General features: G+C 36.9%; 1 protein-coding gene across 2 annotated transcripts in view; it reads left to right on the forward strand.

Annotated features, from left to right (window-relative positions):
* Srgap1 (SLIT-ROBO Rho GTPase activating protein 1) overlaps positions 1 to 24,945 on the forward strand; it is a 291,780-nt gene that overhangs the window by 228,085 nt on the left and 38,750 nt on the right. Inside the window, exons 11-15 of one of the 2 annotated variants that reach the window (XM_046430664.2) lie at positions 1,799 to 1,826; positions 5,726 to 5,828; positions 9,421 to 9,481; positions 9,641 to 9,718; positions 11,773 to 11,907. In XM_046430664.2, the coding sequence (XP_046286620.1) occupies positions 1,799 to 1,826; positions 5,726 to 5,828; positions 9,421 to 9,481; positions 9,641 to 9,718; positions 11,773 to 11,907 (405 nt within the window). Of the gene's footprint in view, positions 1 to 1,798; positions 1,827 to 5,725; positions 5,829 to 6,345; positions 6,380 to 9,420; positions 9,482 to 9,640; positions 9,719 to 11,772; positions 11,908 to 24,945 lie in introns of both variants that reach the window. The other variant, XM_046430665.2, reaches the window with a different exon arrangement.

Raw genomic sequence — 24,945 nt, forward strand, 5'->3', positions numbered from 1 at the left:
AAGAAGAATAAGGTTATTGTGTAGAGTATTTAATATAAAGTGCTTAGTACACTTTACAATATTTGTTGCTTAATTAATACTTAGAACTGTTATTATCACAGTGTGTAATAAATATTAAACATCTTGATATTTTTATTTTTACTAATATATATATCATATCATACTTTTATTTCATAATAAAGCATGCAACATGACAATACAGAACAGCACAAGCCACATAGTTGCTTGAACCTCAACCATTTGCTCATTCTACTAGTTCACCCTTGGTGATCTCAGTCAGCTCCTATGGTCCCAGGACAACCTAACTGGTAGTGACTCAGATCTTTACCTCCATCCTTGTCCTCTCTGTGCCTTAACCTTATCTGGCCAGATTTCTGCTGGACACTTCCATTTGACAGTCTACAAATCCCCAAATGTCAGCCCACTGTCAGTCCCTCTCCTTCCCAGTAGTTCTCTTCCATTCATGAATATCTATATTTTTTCTGCAGTTCCGTGTAAATGTTCCCTTTGTTCTTCTCTCAAGTAGCAGAAGATCAGCAGAAGAAAAGAACCTATACTTAAAAAATAAAACCTAAAAGGACCTATAGTTAAAAGACAGAATCAGGTAGAGGAAGAGGAATCAGGTTCTTTCCCTTCCCCCTTATTTCCACCCAACTCTGGCCAAGAACTAATTCTGTCAACACTTATAGCAACCTAAATCTATCTATGTTGAAAAAGGTGTTCTCTGATATTATCTGTTGCCCCCTGCTTAATCACTAGATAAAAATCAAACACTTCATGTCACTTTTTATTCAAGAGCAGATAGAGCAGCAGGCTCTGTTACAGCCTGGAGTCTTCATCCACCATTCCCAAGAAGTCAGCTTTCTCTACAATGTGAATCTGCACTACAAAAGTATTATATATCATATACTTATAAGGCCTTGCCTATAAGTCTGAATCACTGCATTATGTTATAATGACCCAAGCTCACCCATTTTTGCTGCAATATGACCTTCCTCTGCCAGCTATATGTTCAAGCTGTTTCAGAATCAATCATCATTTTGCAAACAAACCAGCTGAATGGTTCAGCTCTCCCAAACCTCTTCTCCACCCAGAATGTAAGAAAGAGCAGACAGCAGCCATTGACACATATAAGCTTGAAATTAGAGCAGATCATGTGAGTGCTATGAAAATTCAGCCCTGTTATTTAAAACAAGTCAAGAAGCCCAAATGTCTAAGAAGCAATTCCTACTTTAAGTGACAGAACTCTATGAAAGGCTTTTAGCTTTCAAGTTGCTGGAATGCAGTATAATTTAATGTTCTTGTACATTATTATCTGCAAATGTCATTTCTGCTTAGAGAATGCAACTTCTCTTACAGTGCCCTGATTTCATGTCACAGAAAGAATACCAATTTTGTCTAAAGGAAATGGAGTTGTCTCAACTGTTTGACCTCATACTTCTCCCCAAATATCATTCAAGACAGAATAACTAACATGCAAATCTTGGATATATTGTATTTTTATTTTGTGTTTAAAATTACAGTCAAGTAGCTAATTCTTGTTAAAAAAAAAACTACCTCAAATTATCAGATGAAATGTTTACCTCATCTATAGAATTAATTAAAATTGTGTAAATTTCATGCAATATTGACTTTGAATTATTTGTCTACCTTTATATGGTATACTCATGCTTGCTACCATAAAATGTGTAAGTTAAAAACTCAGTATCTAAAAATAAGGGACAGATGATATAAAAGACTATCAAATCGACTCTACTGATTCCATTGAATTTACTAATTTTATTTTCTGTTTCTGCAGGTCATAGAGCTGAATATATGACTACAAGGTAGGAAGATATTTTATTATAATTGATAATGTATCTCACTTCCTTTTCTATTTAACAAGAATCAAATACTTGGGGTTCTCACCAGATTAGATACACTCTAGAATATCTGAGGGTTTCCCAGTGGAACTTTAAATCTTCTTTAATAAGCAGAACCAGTATCAAAGACCTCAGCTGAACAGGTTTGGTTTATCTAATCCAAACACATTAAGTTTTTAAAAATATTATGACAAGACTTTTGATTTGATAATTTAGTTAACATATAATATGATATGTATATCTACCGCAGTAGTAAGTAGAAAGTATTAGTTACAGCCAGGCTGGGTGGTACATGCTTATAATCCCAGCTACTTGGAAGGCAGAGGCAGGAGGAAAGTTTGAGGCCAGCCTGGGCAACTTAGTGAGACCCTGTCTCAAAATAAAAATTTAAAAGGACTGTGGATGTAGCTCAGTGGTAGAGCACTTTCCTAGCATGTGCAAAGCTCTGAGTTCAATACTTACTCCTATAAAAAAGAAAAAAACAAAGGAAAAAGGAAGGGAGGAAGGGAATAAAAAGAAAAAATTAGTTCCTTTATGCTTCTACTTTGTCTTATGTCAGATAAAAAGTAGAACAATATTGAACACAGGATTTTTAGCTTTCTGCTAAACCCTTTATGGTTCACTTTAAAAAGTGAAATTTTGGCTGGGCATGGTGGTGCCTGTAATCCAGTGGCTGGGGGTGGCTGAGGTAGGAGGATCACAAGTTCAAAGCCAGCCTCAGCAATTTAGTGAGACCCTAAGCATCTTAGCAAGACCCCATCTCAAAATATAAAACATTTTTTAAAAAGGGCTGGGGATGATGCTCGGTGGTTAAGTGTCCCTGGGTTCAATCCCTGTTTTTTTGTTGTTGTTGTTGTTTGTTTGTTTTTTTTAAGTTGAACTTCTAACACCTACAACCCATTGCTTTTTTTTCCCCTTACCTTTCATAGAAGGATTTTGAAGTTACTGTTAGGAAAGAAAAGCCATTTTGGAAGCTGATCCTGATTTGGATTGGAGAACACTTGTCCCTGCTTTTATGTTTCTATGGTACCATTTGTACAATAGCCAGAAATTATTCTAATTGATAGCAAGACTTTGGACTTTTGAAGGCTGTTTCGGTTTTGTTCTGTTTGAAGTAAGAGGTTTTTAGAACATTGGTGTATCTGGCAATTTGGTTTTCAAGGTTCTATACTGTTAGACAATTGATTCAGAAGGAAGTTCCTCTTACTTCCTGGTGAATTAACTGGAAAGATAAAGCTACTCACTTTTCTAAACTTATCAAAAAAAACTGCTGAGGTTTTTCTTTGGTTGGTCAGTGACAAAGAGGAATATTGCTTCTGCTAGTAGTATGCAGCTTATGGAGATAATTTTTACATATACTATCTCTTTAGACCATCATTTTTTTCCCTGCTGTTTCTAGGTTATGACTCATGTAAGCAACTAAAAATATTTAAAGTCTTCCAATGTAGTATTTTGCAATAAAAACTGTAATTGCCAAATAAGCTAGATATTCACATCAACCTGACAATACTTCCTCTCATGTGGACAAACCCATTCAGGAAATCAAACTGCCAGGAAGTCGAAGTTGTGTGATAGGCACAGAGCCAAAATGAGTCAGGCAGCTGGGAGCTGAATAGCCTTGACTCTGTTCACCTGATATGGGCAGAGTGGAACCAGAACTGTGGGCACCCTATTCTGCACCTCTGCCAAGAAATTGACTTTGATAGGTATTCATGCAGTTAATTTTATTCCAAGTCCCTCTCACAACTTTAGTTTCTTCACGTTTATCTCATACTTTAGAACCTTTGGGACAGACAATCTGCAGGTCTTTAGTAGAAATATCAAGACATCCCTGTTAGCTCCAGCTACGATTGCCTTGTGTCTTCCAATCATTCAGGAACAAATATCCAATGCCACTGGAGGCTTTGTCTCCAGCTACAGAATTTGGTAATCTCACGAATCAGTGACCAAATTCTGATCCTCTTAGCTTCGACAGGTACTCCAGATATCACCAAACATACAGCTCTGTTGAATCTTGTAATAATTATGTTTTCCAGTTTCTGTATGTCATGCTTTGATATCATGGGTCCTTGCCAAGTCTGGAGGGACTGCCTCTCCCAGTTAGTCAGGTCTTTACCAGCCAATACAGAGTCCACATTAGAGTCCACCTCCTTCATCAGATTCTCACCCAGGACTACTGTTTCCCCTTGCTTCGGGGCCAGGAATAGACTAGGGATAGTCACAGTGTCACAGAGCCCATGGAAATTATTCAAATCCACCTCTCTGAAACCTGTTGATCCTGTTTCTCCCCTTCCTTCCCCGGGCAAACCACAACAATGGTTCTTACCCACATTTCCCCCTTGCTCCCTCTGCCTCCCAACCCATGCTGCTGCATCCATGATGATGTCATCTCTTGATCTGTTGACTTCACCATACCTACATTTTAAAACATTTACAAAATAGTGAAAATGTGGGTGAAATCAAATATATATGGTTAAACTCCTTGGTGGTTAGTTGTTTTGCTTTTTCATACCTACCAGATTTCTTACCCCAAGAGTGGCACTTAATTTAGAGTATAAGAGATTTCAAAAATTTTCAGCTGTGGTAGATCATGACTTGCTGCTTGATCAAATTTTCCATATTCATTTTTACATATTTGAGAAGGCTCCTCTTGGGCTGTGAGACACTGTGACACCTCTGGTACTGCTGCATTAGTCCTCTAAGCCCACCTGCTGGGAGAGTCTTAGAATTTAGCTATGAAAGGCTTTCTCAGCAGGTTCATTCCTCTGCATCTCTTGATTGCTGTGGTAGTACTTTTTGAAGCCATTTGAGCTTCGACATAAATTTTTGGGATTTGGTTTCTAAACTAGACTTTCTGAATTTGAACAAAATGAATTAAAAAGATGATTCTTCCTAGACAGTCTATTGTTTAATGGAGAATTTTGCATTATTTCCCACTGTGTTGTGCATTGTCCTCGAAACCTTACGTTTAAGAGGTTTAAATTGGAATATCTGGAAAGAGGTGACGGGGCTCTTGTTCCATGTATTCCTTTCTGTGCAGATTTAGAAGTTGAGTCAGGTAATCCTGTCCCTCTTTCCTCTAAAGGGAGAAGGCAGAAAAAGAGTGCCTCCCTCCAATTACAGTGCAGGGTTTCTAAATACAGTACCTGTGCCCTGCATGTGCATATGTCAGATAGACTGGCTTACCCACCAAAGCAGGCAGACAGACAGATGGAAAGAGTACGGAACAGCATAAATGAGTGCATCCTCATGATCTACAAATATTTAGGTGATAAGACAATTTGTTCTACAGGAATAATTATTCATCTGAGCCTGTGTCCCCAGTCAGAACCAGCAAACTCTTATTTTTTTTTTCCTCATTTGTGACCCATTAATAGTTAACATAAAATCCCATTAATACTTAAGGGGTACTGAACAGATGTGATATTACTTACACTGAAAAATTATATTGTAGCTAAAAATTTTATATTTAATTTCTCATTTGGGGATGTATGAGAACCCTAATTTTTACCACTGATTGTGTCTTACTATGTGACTTGTAAACCAAATAATAAGAACCCTACATTATAACATTGGCCCAAATAGTTCATATTCCATTTGGTAATGCTTATCATTTTTAAATAAACTAGCAAACAAATGCCAGCTACGACTATAAGAAAACATAATCTAAAGGAATAGCTTATATGTTTTTTGATACATAAGTAAAAGTAAATAAATGGGAAGGGGTGGGACTGTTTTTTCCTGTGGGTGGGGGTGGGGAAGGAACCCAAGATCCCATGTTTTGTAATTCTGATGTGACCTTCGGGTGTTTCATTTATTGTTTGATTTCTGCCATGCTCAGTAATTATATTCCCTTCCCTTAGGCCTCCAAATGTTCCCCCTAAGCCCCAGAAACACAGGAAGTCCAGACCCCGCTCACAGTATAATGCTAAGTTGTTTAATGGGGATTTGGAAACATTCGTCAAGGTACCGCACCAGCCATCTGGGTGGCTGATCTCCACGCTTCTCACTATAATGGTCTCAGCCTCTCATAAAAGGGGGGCAGGTCATTATGTCCGAGTCTATCCTGGGGCTCTCTGCTTTCCCAGAAAATCAATATAATATTTCCTGAAGTCAGAGAGGAAAGAATATTTGGGTTGGATACCTTCAAAAGAGGAAATAAATGTGGGTGTTGTCGTGTGAGCAAAAGAGAAAGCTCTCTTCTTTATTTAAAAAAAAAAAAAAGCCATAAATTGTAAAAAAGGGAAACAAGAAACCTGATAAGATGTTTTATTTTTCCTCATGTAAATGAGATGGCACAAAATATATTTTTAAAATCCATTTGTTAGACTCGCTCTGAAGCACAGCGAGAGTTTTGACTTCTGATGACTTGAGGAATAAATTATATTGGATCAATTGTAAGACCCTGTGGTCTGTGTCTTGTATCTCTGCTGCGATTACTCTCTGTCTTCTTTTTCATCTGTGTTTCTGATAATGCTTCTAGCCGAGGACGAAGGAACTCGCACGCGAGGCACCAGGTATAGTGCTAGAGGGAAGTGAGGGCTCGGCCTTTCTCGCTGCTGGTCTCATTTCCAAGTCCTACTCCTGCTTGGCTTTAATTCGAGTTTTTAAGGGCTTTCAGAGAAAAATGTTTGCAGTTGGAAATTCTACAGGTTTATAAATAAGATTTACTTAAGAAGGAACACCAGTATAAGAGGAATAGTCTCCTCCAGTAAAAGGAGATAAATGCTTGGTTTTCACATTTATGTGTTTGGAAGATGTATCAAATTGAGGTCAAGGGCTTTTATTAGGGAAAGTGAATGTTAAATACCAAAATGCATTTAATAAAGATTATGGATCCTAATGTAAATCATACACACACAAAAGGAGCTTTCTCCTTCATAGCTCACATTTTATATCATGGGCCACTGCTATGCTTTTGAAGACTAAATCTGTGTCATGTTATAGACATTTACTTTCTTTAAAAATATATCTCATCTACTGAATATATGCGCTAATGAATAAAAAGTATGTGCATGCACCGTGTCTATGGACAGACAGATACATCATACATGGAAAGGGAGAGGGATTGGAAACCACTAGCAGCTTTGAAAATGAGCCCTAACCCTGAAATTAAGTAAAAAGCCACTGAGCAACCTAAATAGCAATCACAAATCCATTGCCTTGAGCTTTAAACCTAGAAGAGCCTTATTGGCTCTAATTTAATGTAAAATTATTGTCAAATTTGATTATCTAGTTTCCCAGCCCATGGCATATAAGCAGCGGCAAATTAGATGGAGAGAGGGAAACAATAAAATGAAAGCAGCGAGATATGCAGCTGATGGCCTGGCAGGGAAAGAGAATACGGGAAAGCTCAAGAAAGCAGCTATAGGATTCTGCCATATTTGCTGATGCTCTATGAGAATGGATGCTTAAGATGATAGGAAAGCACGTCATATTTTAAAAGATTTTCCACTAAGAATTGCTAAAAGAAGCCAAACTAAGGTACTAAAGAAGGAGCAAAGCAGTTGTGGGAATTTACCTCTGTGAGCTCTCCACCATCTGGGATGATGGATTGAGGAAACTTCTTCGGCAGTGACTATAACATGGAGAAGGGTGCAGAGGTCTCTGAGCATCTGAAAAGTGCTTGTCCAGTTGAGATCTCCTCAGTACTGCTGTGAGGCTGCAAGAGCAAAGCCATTTTTTTTCCTGTAGGGAAACTGAGACCCAAAGAGATTTGTTTGGATGGCAGCTGGAATGCAGCCCACTGATGGTTTCACTTCTTAGAAAATATTTCATGTCACCCATGAAATTAAATTCAAACATGCTCATTACTTTTTGACTACAAAATTCCTTTAATCTGAATGAAATTCCAATCACCCGAGTGACTGTAAAGGTAAGAATATGTTTAGATAATACATAAACATTTCATTTAGAAATTTCTTACTGCAAACATTTTTCTTTTAATAATCTTTTATTCCTTGTTTTTCTTTTTGTTTTGATACTAAGTTCTACAGAGGTGTAAACTAATATTCTCCTTCCATCACTTATGTTTAAATATTTATTGCTCTTTTATTTTATATAGTTACATGAAATGTTCATATGACAATTATTCCCACTAAAACATGTTTGTGTTTTAAAGAAAAATCCCTGTGGGTATTGAGTAAAGTTTAATGTAATTACATTGCTGTTCTTAAGCCAACTAGTTCACATGAAGATGTGCTTTTATTCTTAAGGCTCTTCTTTAAGGAATTAATAAAATGTATGCTCCTAAAACAAATTAACTAATCAGAGAAACTTAATGCAGGCTCCAGAAGTAATTGAACCATTAACTGGTTTATACACTGATTAGATTGTCTTAAAACTTAAAATGAAACTATTCCTTAAGAAGTGCATTACCCGTTCCAGAAATAGTAAAGAGCTTAAATTGCTGATCTGTATTATTCCCAATCTTTGCCCCCACTGCTAAATTGGAAAGGTTCGTGGATTCTGAATTGTTCTAATATATCAAGAACAAGTTCTTCTTGTGTTTCAGAATAAAATTCCTCATGAATTAGGCCTTATGTCAGCTAATCATTTTTTAATCCCATGTTTCCTTTAAAGTTCTAATTCCTGAAAGATCAGAGTCTTAAAAGTACATGAAGAATAATTCCATACTCAGTAACTCGATTTAACTCTGCGGAGTGCATGGCATTGATACATTTTTAACTGTGGCCGCAACAGCTCCTTCATCTCATTTGTCACCCTCTGTGTGTTTTAAAGTATATTCAGAATTCACATATGTTCAGTTGAAGGCAGTGAGTGACTATTTTACAAGACTTGAAGAAATAGGAAAAAAAAATCTTCCTTCCTAAGAAAATGAGATCTAATGGGATGGACATTTGTGTCATCTTTTTCCTTAATCCTTAAAACATGAAAAATAGGAAGGGTCTTCTAAAAGGATGAGTAGGTTCTGATGCAAACTAAGTAAATACATGAGACATTTTTATTACTTGTGAAACAGTTCCTATAGCAGGCATTTGTAACCGTGGAAGCTATTTTTGTAACTCATCATGCAGGTGGCAAATTCTCTGGAATGTGGCAGAGAGATGGCTGGAAGGTGACTCTTTAAGTTGCACTATTTGGTGACTAGTGCAACTTAATCAGTTCTAAGGTGCTATGATTATGATGCATAGTGTTCCTTTAAAGTCCATCAAAGAGTGACCACTTGTGTCGGGAACTCTTTCAAACAATGAGTTCTTCATTTTGGTTTGTAAGCCTAAGTAAAAGAGATGAGCTAGCTTTTGACATCTCTAGACATAGAAGGCTAAGTTGAAGCCAGTGTTGCTTTCTTGTGTTAAATGTATTTAATGTAGTTTGCTTCAGAACAGAAATATACCTTTGCTTAAATATAAATCCTTTCACTATTCATTGATTCATTCATTCATTCACTCATTTTGGTGTTGTATATTTTAGAGGGGGTGGATTTGGAAATCTAAAAGGATAGAAAAACTCTAATTACTGTTGAACCATGAGCTTTATTCTTATGTGTGATTTAGATCTCTCCTTTGAAGTTCACTGATTTCCATCTCTTTACCAGGACTCAGGACAGGTCATCCCCCTCATTGTGGAAAGCTGTATTCGGTTCATCAATCTCTATGGTAAGCCTTAAACTACAGAATTCTTATTTTAAAAAAAAAATTATCACCAGCAGTGTTTTAGTGAAAATTTCTTTGTGCTTTACATTGAACTCTTGGGAAAAGGAGACCTACAGGATGTGATGGAGTGTCTCATTCTCTTTTGCCTTCTGTTGCCTTTAGGTCTTCAGCATCAAGGGATTTTCAGAGTGTCTGGCTCCCAGGTGGAAGTCAATGATATTAAAAATTCATTTGAGAGAGGTAATTGTATGTCCATACCTATAAGCAAAACATAAAACAGCTTAAGAAGCTGTCATCTCCTGTCCTGCAGTGGTAAACTCACTCTGTATAACCTCAAAACCTTTACTTCAGGGTGGATGCTAGGGTCAGAATTTATTCAGAATAGCTGAGGAACAGGCCCAAGTCATGTGTTTGTTATTAAATGTAGAAAAGCATATGAGCTGTGCATTGTGGTTTAGGACTAACAGTGATCCCCCATGATGTGTGTCAAAGGTGGCACCTGAAAGGGTTCCAGAAGAAGCAGGGTGGTCCTGGCCTACACAGAAGGTGTGTGAGATGGCTCCTCCCAGCTGCCCCCTCTCTCCTTCCTTCCTCAAGAGCTCTCCCCTTCCTCTCACTACCATCCCTGACTCCTTCCTGTGACCCTTCTTGTTTCCTTACTTGTAATCATAATTGAATGTCACATAAATTCTACTGAACTATTAATGAGAGCATTATGATCAGCAAAATCCTACACGTTCATGTCAGGAAGACCTAGAATCAAATCGGAGTCCCATGGGATTTGGGTCAAGTGACTCAGTTTTTACTTTGGCCTCAGTTTCCTCACATGCAAAATTATAGGATTGTTGTGAGGATTAGACTTGATCTGTGAAAATGCCTAACTCGTTTCAAGATAGCAATTATTCATTAATGTTCTCCAATTAAAATGCATTTACTTCTGGGTACATCTTTACTTTCTTTCATCTGCTTAGAAGTTAAGGTGAAATGCAGAGCAGTTACCACAGTTCCCAACTTCCCTCCCTCTGTCTCATTTCCCCTTGCCTAGACCTGGTATAGAACCATTTAAAATTTGAAGTTGAAGAGTAGACTTGGGGCCATCCTGTTTTTTTCTAGTTCAAAATTCTCTGGCCAACATGATGCATAGGAGCAGAAGAACCTCCCCTCCCATACTGACCATATTCAGAATGATAGGTTCAAACATAGTGAAGCATCGGGTTCCTGTGCCAGCCACAGCAGGCAGATGCTCTATTATTTTTCCTTGCAAATTCCCCTGGTATTAATTATTAGTTTGTAATTTGTTGGGCTGAAGTTTTCTCACAGTGGGCCAAAAACAATAATAATAATGATAATAATTCTGGTGAATTTGTGTTCAATGATTTTTCAGCCCTACAAGCAGAGGGAAAAAAAGGAACAACAAGTTCCTGAAAATAAACTGCCCCAAAAGGCAAACAATATGTCAGAATCCAAAATCCACTTTGTGTGAACCTTAGAAAGAGTAGATTTGTGAAATCTAGACCTGTGATTTAAGGCTGCATGTTATGTTGAGCTTATTAAGGATTTTATCTGTTTAATTCTCAGAGAGGTGGGCTAGCCAGCCCAATTTCCTAATATTTTAAAATTGCTTACCATGATGAAAAATAAAATTTTGTATTTGTGATATGTTTTTAAAATATGAACTTTTCATAAAGTTCTTTGGGAGGTGTCATTAAGGGGACATTTTCAGATTCCTTCTCTTGGCTTCAGAATCTTCCAGTGTTCAAGGTGCCTTTCAAATGTACTATGAACACCATCATGCCACTTGGGGAGGCACCTGTTTATTTACTTGTAGGTGTTCGGAAGTTATATTTGATATTTGTGATAAATTTTGTTGACCTATATAGCTTAGCCAGACAAAACTCTACTGGGTCTTTTTCCCAGTAGGATAAGTAACACAGAATGTATTTTTTGAATTCATGTCAAACTAAGATTACTGATTTTCACTTTAAAAGATGTTGGGTAAAATTATAAATCCCACAGTATTTTATTTTAAGATTTGGGTAACTTGTAAGGGAGTATTTGGTAGCTGAAGACTTTTTTTTTTTTTTGAAGCTTTATTTTAGTCCGCTATTTTTAGGTTAATCATGGGGTGGGATATCTAAACCAATTATTTTAATTTTAGTACCATATAATCTTTCATAAAGCGTAATTAAAAAATTCATATATATATATATATATATATATATATATATATATATATAGCAATGTGTGTACATAAAAACATATTCTCTTTTTTTGTTTGTTTGTTTGCTTTTTAGGTGAAAATCCTCTGGCTGATGACCAGAGTAACCATGATATTAACTCAGTGGCTGGTGTTCTGAAGCTCTATTTCCGTGGGCTGGAAAACCCCCTCTTTCCTAAGGAAAGATTTAATGATCTGATTTCTTGTATCAGTAAGTGGACTCTTTTTTCCTTAATATTTTCCCACCAGAATTATTACACGAACCAACTTCCTGGAAAAGTCAGTGGCCCTTCTCCAAGTCCTCCTCCATACCCCATAACCACCACACTTCTGAGGCCATTTGTTTTCTTTCTGGGTCCAGCGTGAGTCATCCTCCCAGCTGTGGCCTCACCCTTAGCTGAGCCGGCTTTGTGCCCAACATCTCAGGCTCTGTAGGACCAGGAGCTGACTGACCCCTTAGTCACGGTAATAAAGCAGAAAAGCAGGTGCCAGCTGCCTAAGGGAGGTTGTGGGCATTTTTTTTTTTTTTTTTTGCTTTTGGTTCTTGATTTCCTCAACCAATCTTAAAAACGGGGTAATTTACCCATCTTTGAACATTAAGAAATATGTTAAATGGGATAGAAGATTATTATTATGGTACAGGAACACCAAGTGGTAGTAATCTGTCAGTGGAGAGGTGGAGATGTGGCTTAGTGGTAGAGTGCTTGCCTAACATGCATGAGGCTCTGGGACAATCCCCAGACAATAAAAAATATAATAATAATAATAATAAAATAACAATAATTATAAATACTAGTAATCATCTGTCTTTGGCCTTCCCGAGTCATGGGCCAAGTGTTCTAGGGCTGTGTATGATATATTACAAAACCAATAATCATCAACAAAGTAAAGCATTGCTGTTTTCTTCAGTAGGGGCTTTGGACACTACACAAAGGAAGGTGAAAAAGGATGATACCAAGAATTAGTTATTAACCACAGTCGGGTTCTGTGCATCTAAAATTGCAGAGCCCCTATAAGTCTGTGTTCCCAAGCAAGAGTCTAGAGCTGACTTTAACCACTTAGACTTTCTTAAGAATCAAACTTTACCCTTGATAAAGGAACCTCCCCAAGCCCCACCCCCCCCCCACCTTGGAATTAACTATTGACTTGACCTCGAAAATGTAAAAATATTTCTCTTCTCATCCCTCCTTTCCTACCTCCATCTCCTTGGTTTCTCACTGGCACTATTATAGTCTCTTAAATGGACTCACTACTTCTAGATTTTTCCTTCCTTACCTATTCTCCATACTGTCAACAGATTCAAAAGATAAAATCAGGTTATTTGCTCTCTCCCCTTTCCAAAACCTGTTTCATTATTTCTTACATAAAACCACCTTGGTGTGTCCAAGTCAAATAAATGATTTCTTCTTCTTTCTGACCTTTCCCTCTATCTGAGCTTGCCCTACTGCTATGCAGTCATCTCCTGACTCCCCTACCCTATTCTTTTGCTATTGTTGAAATATGCAGAGAACATAACAAACTACACACATGCCCATTCCCACCACCATGCCTTTGCCTGGGTTAATTCCAGTGCTGTCCCCAGTAGCTGTGGACATCTGCTGTGAAGGCTTTGCTGAATTGGCACCCCTCCCGGAATGCTATTCCCCCCACCAAGTGGAATTCATCACTTTCTCCTCTACTAATATTCCACTGGGTACATACATCTGTAATTTTTCTTATTGCCCCACATTATAATTGTTTTAATCCTTCTGTCTCCTTCCACAAAATAGGGAGTTTAGAGAAGAGGTCAAGAATGCAGGCTCTGGACTCAAACAACCTAAGTTCAAAGCCTAGCTCTGCCACTTAATCACCAGCTGTATGACTTTTGGGCAAGGTTCTTAAGCACCCAGCCTCCCAGATTTTTCAACTATTAAAGAGGCAGAACATTAGTCTGTACATCATAAGTTTGTGAGAATTGAACAAGTTAATATATGTCAAGCGTCAAGAAGAGTGTCTTGCACAGAGCATGCTCCATGACATGCCAGCACTTGGCTCCACAGGCCTGAGGTCTTAATAGGTTATTCAGTTTCATAGCCCTAACACCTGGCATAATTTCAGGTGCATGAAATTTAATACATACTTGTTGAATGACTCTAAATGAAGAGTTATATTCTACCAGAAGTTCTTTTACTGGCATCTGTGCCGAAAGTCCTGGCTGTAGCTAGGTATAAATTCCCCGGTCATAGTTCTCTCCCCACAGTCAGATCTGTCTGAAATGTAGAAGTATGCCTGTGAGTCCATTCCAAGTTCTTGCATAGCCTGAGTCATCACAGCAGACCTCTGACCCAGCTGGAAAGAACTGAAAAGGAGGTGTCTCACTTCTGGAATTCTCCTTTGGCCATGTCCAAAGATTCCTCTCACATCTTAGCCAGAAAAGTTAAGTCTGGAAAAATAATAAGTATTCTACAATGCTTAGTGGTTTTCGAGGTCTATGTCAATTTTAACATTAACATCTGCCCGTTGGATAAAAAGGATTGTCGGTTACCACTACAGAATCATTTCCCCTTTCATGGATGAGAAATATTATTTTGTGGTGGTTATTGATAACTAAGGCCATAGGGTCACACAGATCTGGGTTCCAATCATAGCTTTACCAGGTTTGTAAACTTGGGCAAAGAGGAATACTTTATCTTACTAATTAGCTGTTTCTTCATCTACTAAATAGAGTCTGTATGAAGAATAAATGAAATAATGCATGTAAAGTATTTAACATCATATGCCAGTCATGTAGTAAGCCTCAATAAATATTGCTAGCGAACATCATTACCACTTTTACAGCTACTTCTACATAAACTCAGTTCACATACGCCAATACCTGGGTAAGCCATTTACCACTCTAACTGTTCCACTATACGTGTGGTGTTTTTTGACATAATTACCTCAGATGCATTTAGAAAATGATGTTGATGTAACTCAGAAGTTGTATCGGTTCCAGCATGATTTTACCCATCACTAATATTAAATGTTTTCTAACAAAGTCAAACTTTCTCACAATTAAAGTTGGACTTAGCAAAGTGTGTAGACTGTTAGGAGAAGACAGAAGACACACACAGGCATCAATCTTTCATGCCAGCAGTGCCTGGTATGCTGCAAATGCAAATGAAGAGGCTTCAAATTCATTTCCTCTTGTGTTAAAACAGTAGATTACTGCAAATCAATGAATTCATGATATTTGGTTAATTTTGATGAAATGAATAACCTCCAGGACCTATATCTTGAAGGAAGAAGCAGCATCCCTGAGGTTTAAGGATGCAAAGGGTGCTAGGTGCACATTGCAGTTGAGATTTAACTGTTAGAATTTTAATTAAATTGCTAACGTTCTAGTGCTCTAGCATCGGGGGTTTTTTTTATTTTTTAATTTGTTCTAATTAGTTGTGCATTACGATAGAATGCATTTTGACACATATACACAAATGGAGCCCAGATTCTTCCTCTGGATGTACATGGTGCAGAGCCACACCAGTAACAATACATGTATATAGGGTAATAATATCCATCTCTTTCCACCGTCCTTCCCATCCCCACACCTCCTCCCTACCCTCACTCCCCTCTGCACAATCCAAAGTTCCTTCATTCTTCTCTAGCACCCTCCCTCCCCCCCATTATGGATCAGCATCTGCTTATCAGAGAAAACATTTGGCCTTTGTTTTTTAGGGTTTGGCTTATTTTAGTTAGCATGATATTCTTCAGATCCATCCACTTATCTGCAAATTCCATAATTTCATTCTTATTTAAGGCTGAGTAATATTTCATTGTGTATATGTACCACATTTTCTTTATCCATTCATCTCTTGAAGGACATCTAGGTTAATTCCATAGTTTAGCTATTGTGGATTGAGCTTCTATGAACATTGATGTGGTGGTGTCACTGTAGTATGCTGATTTTAAGTCCTTTGGGTATACACCGAGGAGGGGGATATCTGGGTCAAATGATGGTTCCATTCCAAGTTTTCTGAGAAATCTCCATACTGCTTTCCAGAGTGGTTTCACCAATTTGCAGTCCCACCAGCAATGTATGAGTGTACCTTTTTCCCCACATTCTCACCAATACTTATTGCTTGTATTCAAGATAATTAACACAAGGTTTAATAGGTGTCAAGCAGACTGCCTCAACCCTATTATTCCCCATCAATCATGTTGGTTTTAGTGCACAATTTATCATAATGGGAGACATTAAAAAATATTTATTAGCAGTCTCTTTATATAATTCCCCCTTTATGTAAACCCCTTTTCCTCCAACATCTTGCCTCTTAAAATGAGGGGATTCCTGACTTTTATCTCCACACAAGCATTTGCTCTTACCAATGTGACAAGGTATCTTACCACCATGATGATGTATCTGCATCATTTTCAATAAACTATTTTAAACTGACATATCACTCATCAATATCAGTAATATTATAAACTTTTGATTATTTGAATGGAGTTGATTAATCTCCTACAATAAGCAAAAACTTTCTGGAGATTCAAAGACTTGATTCTTGCATATAAGAAGCTTAACATCTATCAGGAAAGAAAAGTTGTTTATCAATAAATGCAGTCGAGGTTGAATGTGATAGAAACACATCACATTCTAACATCAGATTTAAAATTTTAGGGGAGTGAGATCTCAGAGTAATAGATTGTTTTTTACCCATGTAATCTTGTAGCATTGCCATAATTGGGTTTGATTTTCCCTATTAAGGTAATTTCATGTGACAGCTATTTTGTATAGAAAAATCTTCCCTGTACGTCTTTTCTAAGAGGTTACATAAGTCCTTGGAACACCCACTACTTTTGGCTTACCTATTTTTGGATTATTTGGGGAAAGAATTGAGGAGTGGCTGAGTTATTATCCTGCCATATTTGTGCCCCTAAATGACTCCATTCTTTGGAAGCTTACAAATATATGTATCAAGAGGGAATTTATCTTAACATTCTCTCTTTCTGTTTTAAATGTACACTATTCATTTCCCAAAAGATGCAAATTTCTTTTAAGAATTACTTATCTGGATAAAGATATGATAGAATCAAATGCAATATAAATTGGAAATGACAAACTTGGTAGTTTTTTGGTTTCTCACCCAAGAGTTGTTTTGTTTTGTTTCTGGGTCTTTTTTAAACCATCCACTTTATGAATGGTTTTGAGAATGCTCCAGGTCATGCCCACAGAGTCTGGGCAGCTTCCAGCATGTCCATGTATCATGGCTCTGAGACTCCCTAAGGCATAAGTCCAAGTAATTACTCAAGTAAGTCATGGTTTTTCCTGGCTTCTTTAGAGCTGTGAGCCCAAATGATACATTTGCACTTCATTTTGTATAATATGCTATTATTTCAGTGACTACTTGGACCTGAGGAAACCTTTTTATAGAAGGAGATTTTTTTTTTACCTATCATAGAACCAACATTTAGTCATTGTAGAGTACTTGAAATATACACAGAAGCACACAGGGCAAAGTACCATCCCCCATAAAGTCACTACCCAAGGAGAACCAGTGGCATTGCATTTCCTTCTAGGTTTGTTTTATATTCATGTGCACACCACATTTTTGGAAACCAAAGTGGAACTGTTCTATCCATACTATTTGTAACCCATCTTCTATTTAATTGTTATTATAGAAAATTTCAGATGTCTATAGGAAGAGACAGAATAATATAATGAACTCCCACCTAATTAACAACCTATCTTTAACAGTTTTCATTTCTCAGTCAAATATTCTACCTTTATCTCTTCTGACATCACATCTGTGTGTGTATCTCTGGAAAATGAGAGGTTCTTTTTTTTCCTATTACATTTCTTATCAAAGAACAATATGTAGTCATTACAGAACACTTGAAAAATACACAGTGCACATAAAACAAAATATTGTACCTCATGATGCCACCATCCAAAGAAAAACAATGGTGTGATATATTTTATCTACAATAAACAATATATTATATTGTATCTTAATATACAACATAACCACCATACCATTATTATACCCTAAAAAATTAATGGTTGCTTAAAGTCATCAAATAGGCAGTTGGTACTTTTTAAAAATAATTATTATGTGACTGATATGTGATCATCGTAGAAAAATTATAATTCCTCTGCATGAAAATAATTTAACTATTTTAATTTCTTTCCAGAAGATTTTTCTTCTTTTCTTGGGGTGCTGGTTTTCAAACACAGGGCCTTACACACATACATGCTAGGCAAGCTCTCTATCTGAGTACATCCTCAGACCATTTTCTGGTGTGTATCTGTACATGTGTGTATACTTTTAAAAGGAGCATTATTCAGATATAATTCTCATACCGTACAATTCATCCATTAAAGTGTATAATTTAACTTGGCATGGTGGCACATGTCTGTAGTCCCAGTGACTCAGGAGGCTGAAACATGAGAATCACAAGTTCAAAGCCAGCCTTGGCAACCTCATGCAACAGCATCTCAAAATAAAAAAGGACTGGGGATGTGGCTCCGTGGCAAAGTGCCCTTGGGTTTAAAAAAAAAAAAAAGTACAATTCAAAGGTTTTAGTCTATTCACAGAATTATGCAACCATTACCATAATCAATTTTAGGACATTTTCATTATTCCAAAAGAAATCCCGATTATCAAACATTAGCAGTCATTTTCCATTTACCTATAACCACCACCACCCCCAGCCTTAGGCAATCACTAATCTACTTTATGTCTCTGTAGATTTGCCTATTCTTGCCATTTCATGTAAATGGAATCATACAGTCTGTAGTGTTTTATATCTAGCTTTCACTTAGCATAAAGTTTAGCATATATCAGTACTTCATGTTATAGCATGTGTCAGTAATTTATTGTTATTGCCAAATAATATTTTGCACACATACACCACTCCTACCTGCTTTTAATAAAAATTATATCATACTTGTTTACTACAAATGAATATGAAGCTTCTTTTTGAGTTGATGAAAACATTTCAAAATTGTTGGAGGTAATGTACAATTCTGAGTACGATAAAGATCATTGAATTGTACTATTTAAACAGGTCAGTTATTTGGTATATGGTTTATATCTCAATAAAGCTGTTGTAAATAAAGTTATGTCATAGTGGCTCTTTATAAAGCGCTTTTTAAACTTAATATTAACATTTTCTCATATCAATACATATTTGTCTAAATATAGTTTTGTGGCCATATAATGATATATTTTTTTAATGTGACATCTCCTAGTTTTATACCTTCAGATTGTTCCCAATGATTTGGCAATTGTACAGAATACTATGGTGCACGTCTCAGTGCATGTATCTATTTTCCTACTTCTGACTGGTTCATGAAAAAAGACTTTGAGCTCTTCCTGGTGCTGTAATGTATATTATTGCTATAAAAGCTTCATTGACATACATGATGATTTTCTCTCTGAATTCTAAGTTTCTGTTTGATATCTTATAATAATGTTCTTAGGATTTCTTTTGTCCTTAGACATTTTTACTAGGCTGAGTATCTGAATAGGTAAAGCTTCCTAGGCTAAGACTAACGTTCTTCAATAACCTCAATAGATATCCAGCAGAATAGGAAACGTTATTTATATATTTATTTCTCTAATGCTGTTATTTAACTAATAGTGAAAGCAGTGGTTTAATTCACAGAAGTCAATTTGATATCAGTTAATGGTAGAGGTATCCAAGTAATTGTTTCCCTTTTTCCCCCCCTATGGATAGAATGCCTTTATTTTATTTGGTTATTTTTATATGGTGCTAAGGATTGAACCCAGTGCCTCACATTTGCTAGACATGTTCTCTGCCACTAAGCTACAGCCCCAGCCCAGTTATTTTTTTTATTTTTATTTGCTCTTTTTGGATGTACATGACAGTAGAGTATATTTTGACATATTATACATAATGAAATATAACTTATTCTAATTAGGATCCCATTCTTGAAGTGGTACGTGATGGGAATTACATTGGTCATATATTTTGTATATGAACATAGGAAAGTGATATCCAATTCATTCTACTGTCTTTCCCATTCCCATTCCCCCTCTCATCCCCCTATTCCCCCCCTGTCCAATCAGGGGAACCTCCACTCCCCCCACCACCACCAATTGTGAGTCAGCATTGGCATCAGAGAGAACATTCAGCCTTGCGTTTCTGGAGATTGGCTTATTTCACTTAGCATGATAGTCTCCAGTTCCATCCATTTACCAAAATGCCATAATTTCACTCTTATTTATGGATGAGTAATATTCCATTGTGTATATGTACCACATTTTCTTTACCCATTAATCTGTTGTAAGGCATCTAGGTTGGTTTCATAGCTTAGCACGCACGCACACACACACACACACAGTACTATATGCAATTGAATAACACATCGATGTTGTTACAGTGAATTTAAAAATCCCCCAGGACTGGTAAATTTACCTTTAATGCTGAGGTTGGTCTATGGAGCTTGAAAATACTGTATGCCCATTGTTAAATTATCTCTACATGTGGCCACCAGGGATTATCTTTTCCTTTGTCTACATTCTTAAGGATAAATATGCATCTTATCATTTATGATTTGTTTTCTGGCAAACGAACACTTTCACAAATAGTACCACAGAAGAACTTATATTTTGAGGGTAATGACCATTTGAATTTTTTGTAATTTTCTGTGGTGAATTTCACACGCACTTTCCTGGAGCTGCCACACCCCCACGTCGTGAACTTGAGACTGATGTGAGAGCCTTGCACTGCTAAGAAAAGACCATAAATTAACCTTGAGAGCTTTGAGCATGGGACCAAGATTGGATGAATGCCACTTTTACCGAATTACAAGAGACCTTGAATTGTGGAAACAAAGTCCAGTTTAAAATAAATCAAGTAAAATACGGATTTTCCTCACTGACACCTTTTTGGAAGGGAAGAAAAGATCCATCTTTATATCCAGCATGAAACTATGGGAGCCCATGAATTGCCCACAAGGAATGCACATTAATCAGAGTGTCAGTAGCAATCATAAATTTTGACCTGGTAACTGGACTCAGGAGAGTAAATGAGTCATTTGTACCAGAGCAGAGCTCCTGTACGATGCTGGCCTCAAGCCAGCTGAGCAGAAGCCATGAGAAGCCTCGTCCTCTCACTGGACTGAGGCCTTTGGGGCAGATGGATTGGCTGCTCCTTTAGGCATTCCACCAACTCTATTTTGCTTGGATATGTGTTTGCTCTAGTTATAGAGAATATATGCTTGTCTCACGTGACTTTATGTCGTCTTTTTTTGGTGTCATTCTTTTCTACCCCTGTAACTTTTCACTCCTGTCTTTCATTTTTATCCCAGAGCCTCCCCAATTCTCTTTTGTTGCATTGTGGCAAAGTATACTTGACTAAAAAAATTGACCACTTTCAAGTGTACAGTTCAGAGACATTAAGTAAATTCACATTATTGTGCAACCATTATCACTATTTCAGAATTTATCCTACTTCTCAAACAGAAACTGTACCCATTAAATACTAACTCCCTGTAGCCACCCCCGCTTCCTCCAGACCCTTAGACTTTCTGTCTTCCTTTCTGTCTCTGTGACTTTGCCCATAGTAGGTGCCTCATGTGAGTGGAATGACATCATCATATTTGTGCCTTTGTGGCTGGCTCATGGCACTTAGCAAGATGTCCTCAGGGTTCATCCATGTTGTAGCATGTGCAGAATGACCTTTTTAAGGTTGAAAAAAAATATTCGTGTGTGTACCACGTGTGGTTTATCCATTTATTCATGCGCATTTGGGTTGTTTCTACCTTTTGACTTTTATGAATAATGCTGCTGTGAAGTTGGTATAAAATTTGAAATTGCCTTTGAAGGGAATATGAACCAAGGCTAGAACTGAGAGTGAAAACAAGAGCATCCTGAAGTGAGCGTAAAGCTCCCGGAGGTCATGCCTGGGGTCCCTTCTGTCCTCCTGAGCCACTTCCCTTTATGGGACTTGACAGATATCAGAGGTCAATAATACAGAAGGAAGGATTCCATCTACATTCTTTCCTATCCTTTTCTACTGTAGGACCCCAAAACTAACAGTTCATCTGACAAAATACAACATCCATTCATGTTCAAAATACTAGAAAAACTAGGGATAGTAGGAACATACCTCAACATTGAAAAAGCTATCGATGCTAAACCCATGGCCAAAATTATCTAAATGAAGAAAAATTGAAAGCATTCCCTCTAAAAACTGGAACAAGACAGGGATGCCTGCTGTTACTACTTCTTTTGAACATAGTCCTAAAAACTCTAGCCAGAGCAATTAGAAGAAAGAAATTGTTGGGATACAAATAGGAAAAGAAGAATTCAAAGTATCCCTATTTGCTGATGATATGATTCTATATTTAGAAGACCCAGAAAACTTCTTGACCTTATAAATGAATTCAGCAAAGTAGCAGGATATAAAATTAACACCTGTAAATCAATTGCATTCCTATACATCAGTGATGAATATCTGAAAGAGAAATTAGGAAAACTATCCCATTCACAGTAGCCTCAAGGAAAATGAAATATTTGGGAACTTACCTAACAAAAGAGGTGAAATACATCTACAAAGATAATGACAGAACTCTGAAGAATAAAATTGAAGAAGACCTTAGAAGATGGAAAGATCTCCCATGTTCTTGGATAGGCAGAATTAAAGTTGTCAAAATGGTCATACTACCAAAAGCACTATACAAATTTAATGCAATTCCTATTAAGGTTCCAGTGACATTCTTCATAGTAATAGAAAAAGCAAATCATGAAATTCATTTGGAAAAATAAGAGGTCCAAAATAGCCAAAGCAATCCTCAGCAAGAAAAGAGAAACAGGAGGCATCATAATACTGGACTTTAAATTATACTGCAGAGCTAGAGTAACAAAAACAGCGTGGTATTGGAACCAAAACAGACATGAAGACTGATGGTACAAAACAGAAGACACAGAGACAAACCCATAGTAGACAAAGGCACCGTAAACATACACTGGAGAAAAGATAGTCTCTTCAACAAATGGTACTTAGAAAAGTGGAAATCCATATGTAATAAAATGAAATTAGACATGTATCTCTCACCCTGCATAAAACTCAATTCTAAGTGGGTCAATAACCTAAGCATTAGACCAGAGACCCTGTGCATACTAGAAGAAAAAATAGGCCCCAAATCTTCATCATGTCGAGTTAGGAACCAAATTCCTCAACAAGACTCCTAAAGCTCAAGAAGTAAAATCAAATGGGATAGAATCAAACTAAAAAGCTTCTTCAAAGTAAACAATCAAGAACATGAACAAAGAACCTACAGAATGGGAGAAAATCTTTGCCATCTGAACTTCAGATAAAGCATTAATCTCCAGGATATATAAAGATCTCAAAAAATTCAACACCAATAATAATAATAATAACCCAATCAATAAATTGGCAAAAGAACTGAACAGACACTTCGCCGAAAAATATGAATAGTCAACAAATATATGAAAAAATGTTCCACATCACTAGCAATTAGAGAAATGCAAATTAAAACTACACTGAGACTTCAAATCTCACTCTAGTCAGAATGGCAATCATCAAGAATACAGGTAACAATAAATGTTGGAGAGGATGTGAGGGAAAAGGTACATTCATATGTTGCTGGTGGGACTGCAAATTGGTGCAACCACTCTGGAAAGCAGTATGGAGATTCCTTAGAAAACTTGGAATGGAACCACCATTTGACCAGTTATCCCACTCCTTGGCATATATCCAAAAGACTTCAAATCAGCACAGTATAGTGACACCACCACATCAATGTTCATAGCAGCTCAATTCACAATAGCTAAGCTATGGTCAACGTGGGTGCCCTTCAATAGATGAATGGATATAAAGAAATTGTGGTACATATACACAATGAAATATTACTCAGCCTTAAATAAGAATGAAATTATGGCATTTGCAGATAAGTGGATGTATCTGGAGATGTCATGCTAAGTAAAATAAGCCAAACTCCACCAAAAAAAACAAAGGCCAAATGTTTTCTCTGATAAGCAGATGCTGATTCAAAATAGGTGGGGTGTTGAGAGGAGTGGAGACTCACTGGATTGGACAGTGGGGAATGGGGGTAAGGGAGAGAGGATGGGAATGGGAACAACAGTAGAATGAATTGGACATAACTTTCCTATGTTCACATATGAATACACGACCTGTGTAACTCCAGTGAAACTTCACATGATGTACAACCACAAGATGGGAGGTTATACTCCATGTATGTATAATATGTCAAAATACATTCTACTGTCATGTATAACTTAAAAGAACAAATAATAAAATAAAGTAAAACCTGGCTGCTGAAATCCTGTCCCTGGTGACCTAAACTTTAAAGTGAGGATTAGTTTGGAGAATCAGGAGATTTAACTATCAAAACACCCAAGAAGTGTTTTGGGAAGAGCGTTTGGTATTGTTTTGTTTTTCATCCTCACATGTGCCTTTATACGTGGCCAGTAAAGAGGAGAGAATTTTGCCAACAAAGGACCATTGGTGAGACCATTCATCTTTACAATTTATATTTATATGATTGTATTAAACTTTGTAACTGGTTTCAAGCATGAACATAAAATCACTAATGCAAACACAATTAACTAATGAACAAGGGGCACAAGCTACTAAATGTCAATATTAATTGATACCAGTGTGCTAAATTATCTTTTCACTCTTTAAAATAAAGCAGCAACAGGGGCTGAAGCTGGGTTAGAAGGCTTACCTCACACGTGTGACGCACTGGGTTCCATCCTTAGCCCCACATCAATATGAATAAATAAAATAAATGTATTATGTCCATCTACAACTAAAAAAATGTAAAAAAAAATAAAGCAGCAACAACCATCAGATACAGTTATTAAAAGTCAGCTATTTCAGATAATAAGCTTTTAACCAGTTAATTCTGATATAAAATAATAGGTGAAAAATCATCCCCATTAAATTCTCAATGACTTTCATGTTACTTCATCCATAGATATTTCCTCGATACAGTGTAAGTTCCCCAGTTTCCATGAGGTTGTTACAGAAGGCAAATAGCTTACTCTACAACATAGTTTGATCCTACTGGCATTCTGGGTCTAAATTGGGAGGAAATGTTAATAATTTAATTTTTGAGTTCTAGTGGCCTGAATGATATGTCCTGGTTTAATAACTTTTTTTAAGCATCTTACTCCCTCTTTTTTAGTAAATAAAAACAAAGACCACTGCCTGAAAAGTGTATTATACATATTACTTTATCTTCAATAGATGTGACCCTAGCCTACCTTGTACA

The sequence above is a fragment of the Marmota monax genome, unplaced genomic scaffold (genome assembly GCF_021218885.2).
Source record: "Marmota monax isolate L192 unplaced genomic scaffold, Marmota_monax_Labrador192_F-V1.1 WCK01_AAM20220418_F8-fsc00056, whole genome shotgun sequence".
NCBI classification, from domain to species: Eukaryota; Metazoa; Chordata; class Mammalia; order Rodentia; family Sciuridae; genus Marmota; species Marmota monax.